General features: G+C 43.2%; 1 protein-coding gene across 3 annotated transcripts in view; it reads left to right on the top strand.

Annotated features, from left to right (window-relative positions):
- LOC137286101 (cubilin-like) overlaps positions 1–9289 on the top strand; it is a 199100-nt gene extending 189811 nt beyond the window's left edge. For all 3 annotated transcript variants that reach the window (XM_067817775.1, XM_067817773.1, XM_067817784.1), the window contains one exon: positions 6367–9289. In XM_067817775.1, the coding sequence (XP_067673876.1) occupies positions 6367–7754 (1388 nt within the window). In that variant the 3' untranslated portion in view covers positions 7755–9289. The remainder of the gene's footprint in view (positions 1–6366) is intronic.
- The last annotated feature ends 6943 nt before the right edge of the window (positions 9290–16232 follow it).

Below are 16232 nucleotides of genomic sequence, written 5' to 3'. Positions count from 1 at the left end.
GGGATGAAGCCAGAGTAGAACAAGGTATACATAGCAGATGGGGTGGCAATAATACAATAACAACTGGGATGAAGCCAGAGTAGATCAAGGTATACATAGCAGATGGGGTGGCAATAATACAATGACAATTGGGATGAAGCCAGAGTAGAACAAGGTATACATAGCAGATAGGGTGGCAATAATACAATGACAAGTGGGATGAAGCCAGAATAGAACAAGGTATACATAGCAGATGGGGTGGCAATAATACAATAACAATTGGGATGAAGCCAGAGTAGAACAAGGTATACATAGCAGATGGGGTTGCAATAATACAATAACAACTTGGATGAAGCCAGAGTAGAACAAGGTATACATAGCAGATGGGATGGCAATAATACAATAACAATTGGGATGAAGCCAGAATAGAACAAGGTATACATAACAGATGGGGTGGCAATAATACAATAACAATTGGGATGAAGCCAGAAGAGAACAAGGTATACATAGCAGATGGGGTGGCAATAATACAATAACAATTGGGATGAAGCCAGAGTAGAACAAGGTATACATAGCAGATGGGGTGGCAATAATACAATAACAATTGGGATGAAGCCAGAAGAGAACAAGGTATACATAACAGATGGGGTGGCAATAATACAATAACAATTGGGATGAAGCCAGAGTAGAACAAGGTATACATAGCAGATGGGGTGGCAATAATACAATAACAACTGGGATGAAGCCAGAGTAGATCAAGGTATACATAGCAGATGGGGTGGCAATAATACAATAACAATTGGGATGAAGCCAGAAGAGAACAAGGTATACATAACAGATGGGGTGGCAATAATACAATAACAATTGGGATGAAGCCAGAGTAGAACAAGGTATACATAGCAGATGGGGTGGCAATAATACAATAACAATTGGGATGAAGCCAGAGTAGAACAAGGTATACATAGCAGATGGGGTGGCAATAATACAATAACAATTGGGATGAAGCCAGAAGAGAACAAGGTATACATAACAGATGGGGTGGCAATAATACAATAACAATTGGGATGAAGCCAGAGTAGAACAAGGTATACATAGCAGATGGGGTGGCAATAATACAATAACAACTGGGATGAAGCCAGAGTAGATCAAGGTATACATAGCAGATGGGGTGGCAATAATACAATAACAACTGGGATGAAGCCAGAGTAGAACAAGGTATACATAGCAGATGGGGTGGCAATAATACAATAACAACTGGGATGAAGCCAGAGTAGATCAAGGTATACATAGCAGATGGGGTGGCAATAATACAATAACAATTGGGATGAAGCCAGAAGAGAACAAGGTATACATAGCAGATGGGGTGGCAATAATACAATAACAACTGGGATGAAGCCAGAGTAGATCAAGGTATACATAGCAGATGTGGTGGCAATAATACAATGACAATTGGGATGAAGCCAGAGTAGAACAAGGTATACATAGCAGATGGGGTGGCAATAATACAATAACAATTGGGATGAAGCCAGAGTAGAACAAGGTATACATAGCAGATGGGGTGGCAATAATACAATGACAACTGGGATGAAGCCAGAGTAGAACAAGGTATACATAGCAGATAGGGTGGCAATAATACAATAACAATGGGGATGAAGCCAGAGTAGATCAAGGTATACATAGCAGATGGGGTGGCAATAATACAATAACAATTGGGATGAAGCCAGAAGAGAACAAGGTATACATAGCAGATGGGGTGGCAATAATACAATAACAATTGGGATGAAGCCAGAGTAGAACAAGGTGTACATAGCAGATGGGGTGGCAATAATACAATAACAATTGGGATGAAGCCAGAGTAGAACAAGGTGTACATAGCAGATGGGGTGGCAATAATACAATAACAACTGGGATGAAGCCAGAGTAGATCAAGGTATACATAGCAGATGGGGTGGCAATAATACAATAACAATTGGGATGAAGCCAGAAGAGAACAAGGTATACATAACAGATGGGGTGGCAATAATACAATAACAACTGGGATGAAGCCAGAGTAGAACAAGGTATACATAGCAGATGGGGTGGCAATAATACAATAACAATTGGGATGAAGCCAGAGTAGAACAAGGTATACATAGCAGATGGGGTGGCAATAATACAATAACAATTGGGATGAAGCCAGAGTAGAACAAGGTATACATAGCAGATGGGGTGGCAATAATACAATAACAATGGGGATGAAGCCAGAGTAGAACAAGGTATACATAGCAGATGGGGTGGCAATAATACAATAACAATTGGGATGAAGCCAGAGTAGAACAAGGTATACATAGCAGATGGGGTGGCAATAATACAATAACAACTGGGATGAAGCCAGAGTAGAACAAGGTATACATAGTAGATGGGGTGGCAATAATACAATAACAACTGGGATGAAGCCAGAGTAGATCAAGGTATACATAGCAGATGGGGTGGCAATAATACAATAACAATTGGGATGAAGCCAGAGTAGAACAAGGTATACATAGCAGATGGGGTGGCAATAATACAATAACAATTGGGATGAAGCCAGAGTAGAACAAGGTATACATAGCAGATGGGGTGGCAATAATACAATGACAATTGGGATGAAGCCAGAGTAGAACAAGGTATACATAGCAGATGGGGTGGCAATAATACAATAACAATTGGGATGAAGCCAGAGTAGAAGAAGGTATACATAGCAGATAGGGTGGCAATAATACAATGACAAGTGGGATGAAGCCAGAGTAGAACAAGGTATACATAGCAGATGGGGTGGCAATAATACAATAACAACTGGGATGAAGCCAGAGTAGATCAAGGTATACATAGCAGATGGGGTGGCAATAATACAATGACAATTGGGATGAAGCCAGAGTAGAACAAGGTATACATAGCAGATGGGGTGGCAATAATACAATAACAATTGGGATGAAGCCAGAGTAGAACAAGGTATACATAGCAGATGGGGTGGCAATAATACAATAACAACTGGGATGAAGCCAGAGTAGATCAAGGTATACATAGCAGATGGGGTGGCAATAATACAATAACAATTGGGATGAAGCCAGAGTAGAACAAGGTATACATAGCAGATGGGGTGGCAATAATACAATAACAATTGGGATGAAGCCAGAGTAGAACAAGGTATACATAGCAGATGGGGTGGCAATAATACAATAACAACTGGGATGAAGCCAGAGTAGATCAAGGTATACATAGCAGATGGGGTGGCAATAATACAATGACAATTGGGATGAAGCCAGAGTAGAACAAGGTATACATAGCAGATAGGGTGGCAATAATACAATGACAAGTGGGATGAAGCCAGAATAGAACAAGGTATACATAGCAGATGGGGTGGCAATAATACAATGACAATTGGGATGAAGCCAGAATAGAACAAGGTATACATAGCAGATGGGGTTGCAATAATACAATAACAACTTGGATGAAGCCAGAGTAGATCAAGGTATACATAGCAGATGGGGTGGCAATAATACAATAACAATGGGGATGAAGCCAGAGTAGAACAAGGTATACATAACAGATGGGGTGGCAATAATACAATAACAATTGGGATGAAGCCAGAGTAGAACAAGGTATACATAGCAGATGGGGTTGCAATAATACAATAACAACTTGGATGAAGCCAGAGTAGAACAAGGTATACATAGCAGATGGGGTGGCAATAATACAATAACAATGGGGATGAAGCCAGAGTAGAACAAGGTATACATAACAGATGGGGTGGCAATAATACAATAACAATTGGGATGAAGCCAGAGTAGAACAAGGTATACATAGCAGATGGGGTTGCAATAATACAATAACAATGGGGATGAAGCCAGAGTAGAACAAGGTATACATAACAGATGGGGTGGCAATAATACAATGACAATTGGGATGAAGCCAGAGTAGAACAAGGTATACATAACAGATGGGGTGGCAATAATACAATAACAACTGGGATGAAGCCAGAGTAGAACAAGGTATACATAGTAGATGGGGTGACAATAATACAACAACAATTGGGATGAAGCCAGAATAGAACAAGGTATACATAGCAGATGGGGTGGCAATAATACAATGACAATTGGGATGAAGCCAGAATAGAACAAGGTATACATAGCAGATGGGGTTGCAATAATACAATAACAATGGGGATGAAGCCAGAGTAGAACAAGGTATACATAACAGATGGGGTGGCAATAATACAATAACAACTGGGATGAAGCCAGAGTAGAACAAGGTATACATAGTAGATGGGGTGGCAATAATACAACAACAATTGGGATGAAGCCAGAATAGAACAAGGTATACATAGCAGATGGGGTGGCAATAATACAATGACAATTGGGATGAAGCCAGAGTAGAACAAGGTATACATAGCAGATGGGGTGGCAATAATACAATAACAATTGGGATGAAGCCAGAATAGAACAAGGTATACATAGCAGATAGGGTGGCAATAATACAATGACAAGTGGGATGAAGCCAGAGTAGAACAAGGTATACATAGCAGATGGGGTGGCAATAATACAATAACTGGGATGAAGCCAGAGTAGAACAAGGTATACATAGCAGATGGGGTGGCAATAATACAATAACAACTGGGATGAAGCCAGAGTAGATCAAGGTATACATAGCAGATGGGGTGGCAATAATACAATGACAATTGGGATGAAGCCAGAGTAGAACAAGGTATACATAGCAGATGGGGTGGCAATAATACAATGACAACTGGGATGAAGCCAGAGTAGAACAAGGTATACATAGCAGATAGGGTGGCAATAATACAATGACAACTGGGATGAAGCCAGAGTAGAACAAGGTATACATAGCAGATAGGGTGGCAATAATACAATGACAATTGGGATGAAGCCAGAGTAGAACAAGGTATACATAGCAGATGGGGTGGCAATAATACAATGACAATTGGGATGAAGCCAGAGTAGAACAAGGTATACATAGAAGATGGGGTGGCAATAATACAATAACAATTGGGATGAAGCCAGAGTAGAACAAGGTATACATAGAAGATGGGGTGGCAATAATACAATGACAATTGGGATGAAGCCAGAGTAGAACAAGGTATACATAGCAGATGGGGTGGCAATAATACAATAACAATTGGGATGAAGCCAGAGTAGAACAAGGTATACATAGTAGATGAGGTGGCAATAATACAATAACAATTGGGATGAAGCGGGAGTAGAACAAGGTATACATAGCAGATGTGGTGGGCAATAATACAATAACAACTGGGATGAAGCCAGAGTTGAACAAGGTATACATAGCAAATGGGGTGGCAATAATAAAATAACAATTGGGATGAAGCCAGAGTAGAACAAGGTATACATAGAAGATGGGGTGGCAATAATACAATGACAATTGGGATGAAGCCAGAGTAGAACAAGGTATACATAGCAGATGGGGTGGCAATAATACAATGACAACTGGGATGAAGCCAGAGTAGAACAAGGTATACATAGCAGATGGGGTGGCAATAATACAATGACAACTGGGATGAAGCCAGAGTAGAACAAGGTATACATAGCAGATGGGGTGGCAATAATACAATAACAACTGGGATGAAGCCAGAGTAGAACAAGGTATACATAGCAGATGGGGTGGCAATAATACAATAACAACTGGGATGAAGCCAGAGTAGAACAAGGTATACATAGCAGATGGGGTGGCAATAATACAATGACAACTGGGATGAAGCCAGAGTAGAACAAGGTATACATAGCAGATGGGGTGGCAATAATACAATAACAACTGGGATGAAGCCAGAGTAGAACAAGGTATACATAGCAGATGGGGTGGCAATAATACAATGACAACTGGGATGAAGCCAGAGTAGAACAAGGTATACATAGCAGATGGGGTGGGCAATAATACAATAACAATTGGGATGAAGCCAGAATAGAACAAGGTATACATAGCAGATGGGGTGGCAATAATACAATAACAACTAGGACGAAGCAGGAGTAGAAAATGTTATCTTCTAAAGACTCTTTCTTTCTTTCTTATACATTCTAGCATGTATATTCACTATTGTAGTGAGTGAGTGAGTGAGATTAGTTTTATGCTGCACTCAGGTGTATTGCTGTGGTCTGTAAATAATCGATTCTGGACCAGACAATCCAGTGATCAACAGTATGAGCATCAATCCGCACAATTGGGAACCAATGATATGTGTCAACCAAGCAATCCTGACCACTTGATGCTGTTAGTTGTCTCTTATGATAGGCATGGGTTACTGGCCAGTACTCTAACCAGACCTTCACAAGTCTCCTCGCTTGTAAGTGATGTTTTCCCTTAGGGTGTTACCACAGTTATTTGTCTTGTATGTTTGACCAGATGATGCTCCGTCTTCAACGACTTCCCTCAAGGCAGGTACTATTGCTGGTGTTGTCTGTGGCTGTGTTGTCGTCACCTCCATCCTCATCATTGCCATGATTGTCATCATTCGACGCCGACAGAAGAATCAGCAGAATGCTGACTTGAGTGGAAGACGGTCAGAGTCACGCTGGCAGAGTCGGTCGTACCGGGAGCAGCCTTGGGAGGTGAACCAGGTGTTTTACTCTGGGGAATCTGACTATGTAACAACCCCACCCCCATACAGCCTGGTTGCAGGGTCACATATACCCCATGATCCCCCTCCCCCATACCCCGCGTCTGAGTTTACTCTCCCACTGAAGGATGAGGAAGAAGAGCAAACACCACCATGTGATGCACCTGATGGAAGGTCAACTGGTAGAGAGGACATCTCTCCATGTACACACAGCTCTGACCAACAGCGTTTGAGTTTAAGAGTGCAGAGAGATGAAGAGGATTCAGACAAGCAAGATGGTGGTGTCCAGCCATGCTTCAGACAGTCTGGTGGGTCTGGGCTGGGGCGGGCTACAAGTGTTGATAATCTGGTGCCTCGTCACAGACTTCTCTGTGCTGCTCCTCCAGTTGTTCTGCCAGAGATGACATCACAGAGTCGAGCAGTCAGTGTGGGTGACCTCTTGCTAGGAGGAGCTACAGGTCAAGGCTTCCACTACCAGACTTCCCAGTCAGAGACAGTACTTAACAGAGGGTTAGATTCACCTGGTGCCAGAGAAGGACAAAGTAGACATCCACGGTCAAGGCACAGACTAGAAAGACTGTCACCCAGACACAAGCAGTGTGACCCAACCCCAAACCCTGCCCATGGACTTCATGGAGCATCAGTGGCTAATGTTCCTGGGGCATCTGAACAAGCAGGATCTAATCAGCGATATACACGGAGACGACAACTCACAGACAAAGCAAGGGACAAGCGTGGGAATCTGAGATCAGAATTTGAGTCAATGAGAAAATGGTCACGTTCTCATGATAACCTCACAAGTGACAGATTGTTGGCCAGTGCTGCTCGAAATCCAAGGTGGTCTGTGGCATCAGAGGGCTACAGGAACGATATTTGGTTCGAGCCTCCCAGTGGTAGATTTGGGGAGGCCAGGTATGACAATCCATCACTCTCTAATGCAGATATCAAGACAAGTCGATCCAGACTGGCACCTAGACAAGGCGGTTCACTTGCTGGTGCAAGAATGGATAATGCTGAGTGCATGCTGGCCAGTAGAGACAGCAGACTGGCAGGTGATGTCAGTGTTGAGGCGGATAGGGATCTGAATCCCAGTTTTGTCAGCAGAAACCTCAGCCTGGAGCCAGAGGAATCACAAGGCACAAACCAGCTCTGTACCACCGAGACATCAGTGTAGATCAAGTGAAGACATATGGTTTGTTAAGACATGTGCTGGGGAAAGAGATTACCTTCCCTTCCAGCACCATTGTCTCTTTTCACCTGCCTGAGATTGTTACCCAAAATGATGACTGTGAAGAAAGTTGTGATATGATTAATTCACTGAAAGCAGATTTTGTATTGCTTATGAACTTTTACAGCTGATTTTCGTGTCTTCCAATATAGTGTCTAAATGTGGTACAAAAAGCCATATCACCAAATCTAACCCTGTATTATGTGACAGTGTGTGAAGAATGTGTGCTATATAATACATAAGTTAATACGACGGTATGCAGTGTAAGAATTACAGTTGTAGTGTTTGAACATGGCTTGTGACCGTGTTTGATATAAAAGTTTCTGTGGCTGTATTTAATTTAACATTTTATAGGACATTGTTGATGTGACAGTTTCTGTGATAGTCTCTGTAACAGTGTTTGATGTGACAGTTACTATGGCAGTGTTTGATGAGACAGTGTTTTATGGAATGTTCTAAATATGTCATTATCACCACATTTTATACACTGTGTGTCCGCTATCTACCATGGATATGCCATGTCTACCCAAATTGGACAGAGAAGATGAGGGCGATGAATGATTGTAACAGTGATGTGTATATATAAACAGGATTATCCCATCCCATACATGTTATTGTTTATAAAATGGTTTGTGTCCTTTTATGATATGTTGAATTTACCTTGTACATATTCCATGTAACTGTCTGATGAAGGCAAGCTCCCATATTGGGTCAAACATCAGTTAAACAAGACATACATGCCTCACCAGGTCAGGTGACAAGTTATTAAGGGAAGAGAGTTTTGGAGTGTCAACTTCTTTATTATGAGAAATACAATGTTTCAAAGCTCATCCTTACTCCATCAGGCAAATGATCATTATGTGTGGCACTTCTAAACGCCATTTAAAGCACATGTATTTCTCTCTGCTTCCACTATTTTATATGTTTCAGATAGGAGTTTGTTATTAACTGTGATGCATATTGACAGCTGTATGCACTGTGTATGGAGGGCCATATTCCGTGTGTCTGGTCCTTTGTATGTATGTTTAGATTCTATGCTTCACAATCATTCTGGTCAGCCTCCAGGAGGTGATATGCACTACAAAAAATATGGGAACTGATGAAATGACAGTGAATGTGACATTGCTGTGAATGTCCACTAAATCAAATTTGGATGTGAAGTTCAGTAACTGATGAGTCCACCATGTTGGGCAACGTATTCGCGACACCTTGATGGAATATTGGTGATTAATTTCTGGATGGTTGCCCGTGGTATTGGTCGCCCATTTCTCCTGGAGAGCTGCACCAAGCTCAATGTTTGCCACATTCAGTTTCTTAGTTCCCTCATTTTTTGGTTGTGTTTGTGGTATGACAGATTTAGTTACACACATATTCAGAAATCCATTGTGTTCTGTTTCACAGAGAGGGTCATGTGACACAACTCCCTGCACTTAATACTGATGCCAATCAGTTAAATATTGAAATAAATGAGAACATTATGCTGTCTGTGTTGTTCTCATTTTCTTCTCCAAGGCTGTTATTGGGAATACGTGAAAACAACAAGCAACAGTCAATTGTGCAGTAATTAAAAGTTGTATCTAATGAAGAACAATGTTCTGGAATGAAGTAGAAATCAGCAATAAGCTTATTAATAATGGGCTGAACTCCACCTTGCATTGCCAGGTTTAGGGTTAGGACAGCAACCTAGCCCTTACTCCCCCTTGCATTGCCAGGGTTAGGGGTAGGGGTAGGGGTAGGGTTAGGACAGCAACCTAGCCCTTACTCCACCTTGCATTGCCAGGGTTAGGGTTAGGACAGCAACCTAGCCCTTACTCCCCCTTGCATTGCCAGGGTTAGGGGTAGGGGTAGGGGTAGGACAGCAACCTAGCCCTTACTCCACCTTGCATTGCCAGGGTTAGGGGTAGGACAGCAACCTAGCCCTTACTCCCCCTTGCATTGCCAGGGGTAGGGGTAGGGGTAGGGGTAGGACAGCAACCTAGCCCTTACTCCATCCTACATGGACTGGGGTTAGGGTTAGGGGTAGGACAGCAACCTAGCCCTTACTGCATCCTACATGGACTGGGGTTAGGGGTAGGGGTAGGACAGCAACCTAGCCCATACTCCACCTTGCATTGCCAGGGTTAGGGGTAGGGTTAGGGGTAGGACAGCAACCTAGCCCTTACTCCACCTTGCATTGCCAGGGTTAGGAGTAGGGGTAGGGGTAGGACAGCAACCTAGCCCTTACTCCACCTTGCATTGCCAGGGTTAGGGGTAGGGTTAGGGTTAGGACAGCAACCTAGCCCTTACTCCACCTTGCATTGCCAGGGTTAGGAGTAGGGGTAGGGGTAGGAGAGCAACCTAGCCCTTACTCCACCTTGCATTGCCAGGGTTAGGGGTAGGGGTAGGACAGCAACCTAACCCTTTCTCCATCCTACATGGACTGGGGTTAGGACAGCAACCTATTCTTGACTCCATCTCACATGGACTGACTTTAACCTCATACAACATAGTGGATACTATTACCCTACATAAACCAAGCTACCCATGAGATACTTGAAGGTTAATAGTCGTGTGACCCATCACACCAGGTACCTCCAGAGGCAATTTGACCATTCATTTGTCTAAATTGAGACACGTGCATTACACGTCCTCCATTCTGGGACAGGGCAGAAGTCCAAGAAATACTCAGGGGTCAAGCTAACAAACATGAGCCTTCGTTTCTTACTTCAATCACTTTCTGTACCATGGGCCAGTGACAGCAGTGATTAGGGACAGGTCAGGAACAGGGTGACAAACAAGTTGTCTGCTCACTGATTGATTTGACTCTTGGATGAGGCAAGAAGAAGACCCTTATAAAACGGTGTCAGCAGCAGTCATGCACAGAGCGACTAACAAGCTGTAAATCCACCCAGTGGCCATATATTCCAGAACACTTGTTGACTGGTCAAAGCCATATGTAGCACTTCTAAACCTGTAATACCAAGTTTCGAGCAGGCAGTTTCCGCACCAGTCCAGTGCACACCTCCACCAGCCTGGACGCAGACCTGGGGCCCGTTTCACAAAGCCCTCTTACTGGCCCGACCTCGTATTTGTTTTACCCCGTTTCACAAAGACCTCGTACACTTACACTGTGTCGTAAACAGCCACAAATTTAGGACCCCGATTGACCTGTCGTATATGCTGTAGGAGGTCGTAAACACTACTAGTACAAAGATGGCGTCAACGACTATGGTACAGCAAGTGATTAAAACACGCCAACTAATAAGGCCTGAGGAATTTGGAGATCATGATTCAAAGCATCATTTGGTGTACAGTATAATTTCAAATGTGAAAATTCGGATAATTACTATGATTATTTGATTTAAAAATAACATGCTAACGATCACTGATACCAGTTTTTCATGTTATATCCAGTGGTAAATCTGAAACGCAGCCTATGAACCTAGAATCGGTTGGGCTACTTTCGGCACTTGTTTATGTTTCGCGCTTCAAAGGTTGACAACCAACATGGCGGCCGCGCAATGCATCATGGGTACTGAAACCCCTCTATACTCACGCGAACGCCTAAGTGCGCTTTCCGCCATTTTGGATAGTGTTTACAAAATCTCGTTTCGCGAAGGCCGGAATTAGACGCCTATTACATCACGAATATTCCATAGTCAGCGGCGAAAAATGCATCACTGAATTACCGACACATGTTAAAATGATATTACATCTGGTCTTTGCCACCAATACCAACAGAGACAAAATACAACGAAACATACCGAGGGTGAAGACAAAGGGGTGCCAGTCAAATCGCCCCAGCGACCAAACGCCCCAGCAAATTTGGTGAAATCGCCCCAGATATTTGGTCAAATCGCCCCAGGTTTGGTCAAATTGCCCCAGGGGGGTAGTCAAAACGCCCCAGTTTATTCAAAATGGTCTGATATGTGCCATAAATGCATGGTTTGGTCAACTTCAATACTATATTCTTCACATAATATTATGTATTATATTATTAGTAATATCCCATGCCTAGGCAACTCCGTAATACCAATTATTTGGTAAAGAATAACAATCTGTATAAAACTTCCATGTTGCAGCCTTCACATAATACTATGTAGTAATGTTTCTGATAAGTATTTAACTAGTAATTGTAAACCAAAAGTCACTGTGTTCTGTAATCTGATTGGTTGAAAAACATGATGAAATGGTGTTGCATTCCCAAAAACTGCAAGACTATTCACTGCGTATTAACACGAAGAAACATCGCAAACAATTGTTTTCTTGCGTCATCAACAGTGGTGACGTCATTCTAATCATATTGTGACATAAAGTAAGAATGACGTCACAAATGAGCAACGCCAGATGCTACCATGGGAAGCAGCTGGAAATTGTTTTCTCAGCAAGTATAGTATAATACTTATGAAAACAATTTGCTGGGTTTTTTAAGTACTCTTGTCAAAAAGTGAGGCCGTAAATTCATAGGTTTGGTCAACAAGTATGGTATAATACTTATCAAAATAATTTAGAGCTTTTGTAAATTAGTCTTGTCAAATAGTGTGGATATAAAGAGGCTATTAAAACATGTTAACGAATTGATATTCAGTGTTGTGTTTATCTGGAGTTGAGGCTCTGCATTGTATAAATTGATGTGGACTCAGGGTAAGTCATTCATTTCTTCCAACTGACAAGATGACCACCAACTGCAGGAAATGTTTTTTGGAAGTAAGTGAAGGCCAAGGGGCAATCTTGTGTGACCCGTGTGAAGGCTGGACACACTGACTCTGTGGAACAGACGAAATTTAATAAGGAAGACATATGAGGAACTTCTTTATGAGTATTATACTATTTCAGTGGACAAAGCTGTGGACTGTTTTTATATAAGTGCTATACCAAAGTTATTATGATTACACACTGTCAAACAAACCACTATGCATGCACAGCATTTACTCTAAACATTTTATACAAATCATTTATTTAATTCAGATTGTGTTTCTTTACCAAATAATTGGTATTGATATGTTGACAAAGATCTAGACTGTTTTTAGGTAAGTATTATACCATTGTCATTACCCAACTTGTTATGCTTACACACTGACAAACAAACAACTATGCATTTACAGCAGTTACAATAAATATTTTATACAAACCTTTTGGTTTATTCAGATTGTAATTCTTTACCAAATAATTGGTATTACGGTGTTGCCTAGGCATGGGATATTACTAATAATATAATACATAATATTATGTGAATAATATAGTATGGAAGTTGACCAAACCATGCATTTATGGCACATATGAGACCATTTTGATTAAACTGGGGCGTTTTGACTACCCCCCTGGGGCAATTTGACCAAACCTGGGGCGATTTGACCAAATATCTGGGGCGATGTGACCAAATTTGCTGGGGCGTGTTGTCGCTGGGGTGATTTGACTGGCACCCAGACAAAGACTGGGCTAATTTGAAACGTAAACAAACAAAAATTTCCGATGTCAAAGTGTAGCACTTTATAAACAAATTTCGACATCCAACCGGCTCCCAATTTCTTTGAATGGCTCAATACCTGTATGCATAGAAAGAGTAGCATCGCAGGAAATGAAAAACAGATGCAATTCAAAGATTTGATATTTTGGGAATAACAGGATACGCTGGTACCTGAAGTTTCCACTTAGAATCCTGTGAGTTTCCGTTGGTTTACACTGACTGTCCTCAATAACGGAAAATTACAAGTACCCACTTTCTAAGGGTTTCCGTACGGTATCCGTTACCCACTTTCCAACATGTTTCCGTAGGTTTAGGTTTAGGTTTAGGTTTAGGTTTAGGTTTAGGTTTAGGTTTAGGTTTAGGGGTTAGGGTTAGGGTTAGGTTAGGGTTAGGGTTAGGGTTAGGGTTAGGGTTAGGGTTAGGGTTAGGGTTAGGGTTAGGGTTAGGGTTAGGGTTAGGGTTAGGGTTAGGGTTAGGGTTAGGGTTAGGGTTAGGGTTAGGGTTAGGGTTAGGGTTAGGGTTAGGGTTAGGGTTAGGGTTAGGGTTAGGGTTAGGGTTAGGTTAGGGTTAGGGTTAGGGTTAGGTTAGGGTTAGGGTTAGGGTTAGGGTTAGGGTTAGGGTTAGGTTAGGGTTAGGGTTAGGGTTAGGGTTAGGGTTAGGGTTAGGGTTAGGGTTAGGGTTAGGGTTAGGGTTAGGGTTAGGGTTAGGGTTAGGGTTAGGGTTAGGGTTAGGGTTAGGGTTAGGGTTAGGGTTAGGGTTAGGGTTAGGGTTAGGGTTAGGGTTAGGGTTAGGGTTAGGGTTAGGGTTAGGGTTAGGGTTAGGGTTAGGGTTAGGGTTAGGGTTAGGGTTAGGGTTAGGGTTAGGGTTAGGGTTAGGGTTAGGGTTAGGGTTAGGGTTAGGGTTAGGGTTAGGGTTAGGGTTAGGGTTAGGGTTAGGGTTAGGGTTAGGGTTAGGGTTAGGGTTAGGGTTAGGGTTAGGGTTAGGGTTAGGGTTAGGGTTAGGTTAGGGTTAGGGTTAGGGTTAGGGTTAGGGTTAGGGTTAGGGTTAGGGTTAGGGTTAGGGTTAGGGTTAGGGTTAGGGTTAGGGTTAGGGTTAGGGTTAGGGTTAGGGTTAGGGTTAGGGTTAGGGTTAGGGTTAGGGTTAGGGTTAGGGTTAGGGTTAGGGTTAGGGTTAGGGTTAGGGTTAGGGTTAGGGTTAGGGTTAGGGTTAGGGTTAGGGTTAGGGTTAGGGTTAGGGTTAGGGTTAGGGTTAGGGTTAGGGTTAGGGTTAGGGTTAGGGTTAGGGTTAGGGTTAGGGTTAGGGTTAGGGTTAGGGTTAGGGTTAGGGTTAGGGTTAGGGTTAGGGTTAGGGTTAGGGTTAGGGTTAGGGTTAGGGTTAGGGTTAGGGTTAGGGTTAGGGTTAGGGTTAGGGTTAGGGTTAGGGTTAGGGTTAGGGTTAGGGTTAGGGTTAGGGTTAGGGTTAGGGTTAGGGTTAGGGTTAGGGTTAGGGTTAGGGTTAGGGTTAGGGTTAGGGTTAGGGTTAGGGTTAGGGTTAGGGTTAGGGTTAGGGTTAGGGTTAGGGTTAGGGTTAGGGTTAGGGTTAGGGTTAGGGTTAGGGTTAGGGTTAGGGTTAGGGTTAGGGTTAGGGTTAGGGTTAGGGTTAGGGTTAGGGTTAGGGTTAGGGTTAGGGTTAGGGTTAGGGTTAGGGTTAGGGTTAGGGTTAGGGTTAGGGTTAGGGTTAGGGTTAGGGTTAGGGTTAGGGTTAGGGTTAGGGTTAGGGTTAGGGTTAGGGTTAGGGTTAGGGTTAGGGTTAGGGTTAGGGTTAGGGTTAGGGTTAGGGTTAGGGTTAGGGTTAGGGTTAGGGTTAGGGTTAGGGTTAGGGTTAGGGTTAGGGTTAGGGTTAGGGTTAGGGTTAGGGTTAGGGTTAGGGTTAGGGTTAGGGTTAGGGTTAGGGTTAGGGTTAGGGTTAGGGTTAGGGTTAGGGTTAGGGTTAGGGTTAGGGTTAGGGTTAGGGTTAGGGTTAGGGTTAGGGTTAGGGTTAGGGTTAGGGTTAGGGTTAGGGTTAGGGTTAGGGTTAGGGTTAGGGTTAGGGTTAGGGTTAGGGTTAGGGTTAGGGTTAGGGTTAGGGTTAGGGTTAGGGTTAGGGTTAGGGTTAGGGTTAGGGTTAGGGTTAGGGTTAGGGTTAGGGTTAGGGTTAGGGTTAGGGTTAGGGTTAGGGTTAGGGTTAGGGTTAGGGTTAGGGTTAGGGTTAGGGTTAGGGTTAGGGTTAGGGTTAGGGTTAGGGTTAGGGTTAGGGTTAGGGTTAGGGTTAGGGTTAGGGTTAGGGTTAGGGTTAGGGTTAGGGTTAGGGTTAGGGTTAGGGTTAGGGTTAGGGTTAGGGTTAGGGTTAGGGTTAGGGTTAGGGTTAGGGTTAGGGTTAGGGTTAGGGTTAGGGTTAGGGTTAGGGTTAGGGTTAGGGTTAGGGTTAGGGTTAGGGTTAGGGTTAGGGTTAGGGTTAGGGTTAGGGTTAGGGTTAGGGTTAGGGTTAGGGTTAGGGTTAGGGTTAGGGTTAGGGTTAGGGTTAGGGTTAGGGTTAGGGTTAGGGTTAGGGTTAGGGTTAGGGTTAGGGTTAGGGTTAGGGTTAGGGTTAGGGTTAGGGTTAGGGTTAGGGTTAGGGTTAGGGTTAGGGTTAGGGTTAGGGTTAGGGTTAGGGTTAGGGTTAGGGTTAGGGTTAGGGTTAGGGTTAGGGTTAGGGTTAGGGTTAGGGTTAGGGTTAGGGTTAGGGTTAGGGTTAGGGTTAGGGTTAGGGTTAGGGTTAGGGTTAGGGTTAGGGTTAGGGTTAGGGTTAGGGTTAGGGTTAGGGTTAGGGTTAGGGTTAGGGTTAGGGTTAGGGTTAGGGTTAGGGTTAGGGTTAGGGTTAGGGTTAGGGTTAGGGTTAGGGTTAGGGTTAGGGTTAGGGTTAGGGTTAGGGTTAGGGTTAGGGTTAGGGTTAGGGTTAGGGTTAGGGTTAGGGTTAGGGTT

The sequence above is a fragment of the Haliotis asinina genome, chromosome 1 (assembly GCF_037392515.1).
Source record: "Haliotis asinina isolate JCU_RB_2024 chromosome 1, JCU_Hal_asi_v2, whole genome shotgun sequence".
Classification (NCBI taxonomy): domain Eukaryota; kingdom Metazoa; phylum Mollusca; class Gastropoda; order Lepetellida; family Haliotidae; genus Haliotis; species Haliotis asinina.
The sequence above is the reverse complement of the archived record's forward strand: the minus strand, read 5'-3'. Positions and strand labels throughout refer to the sequence as shown.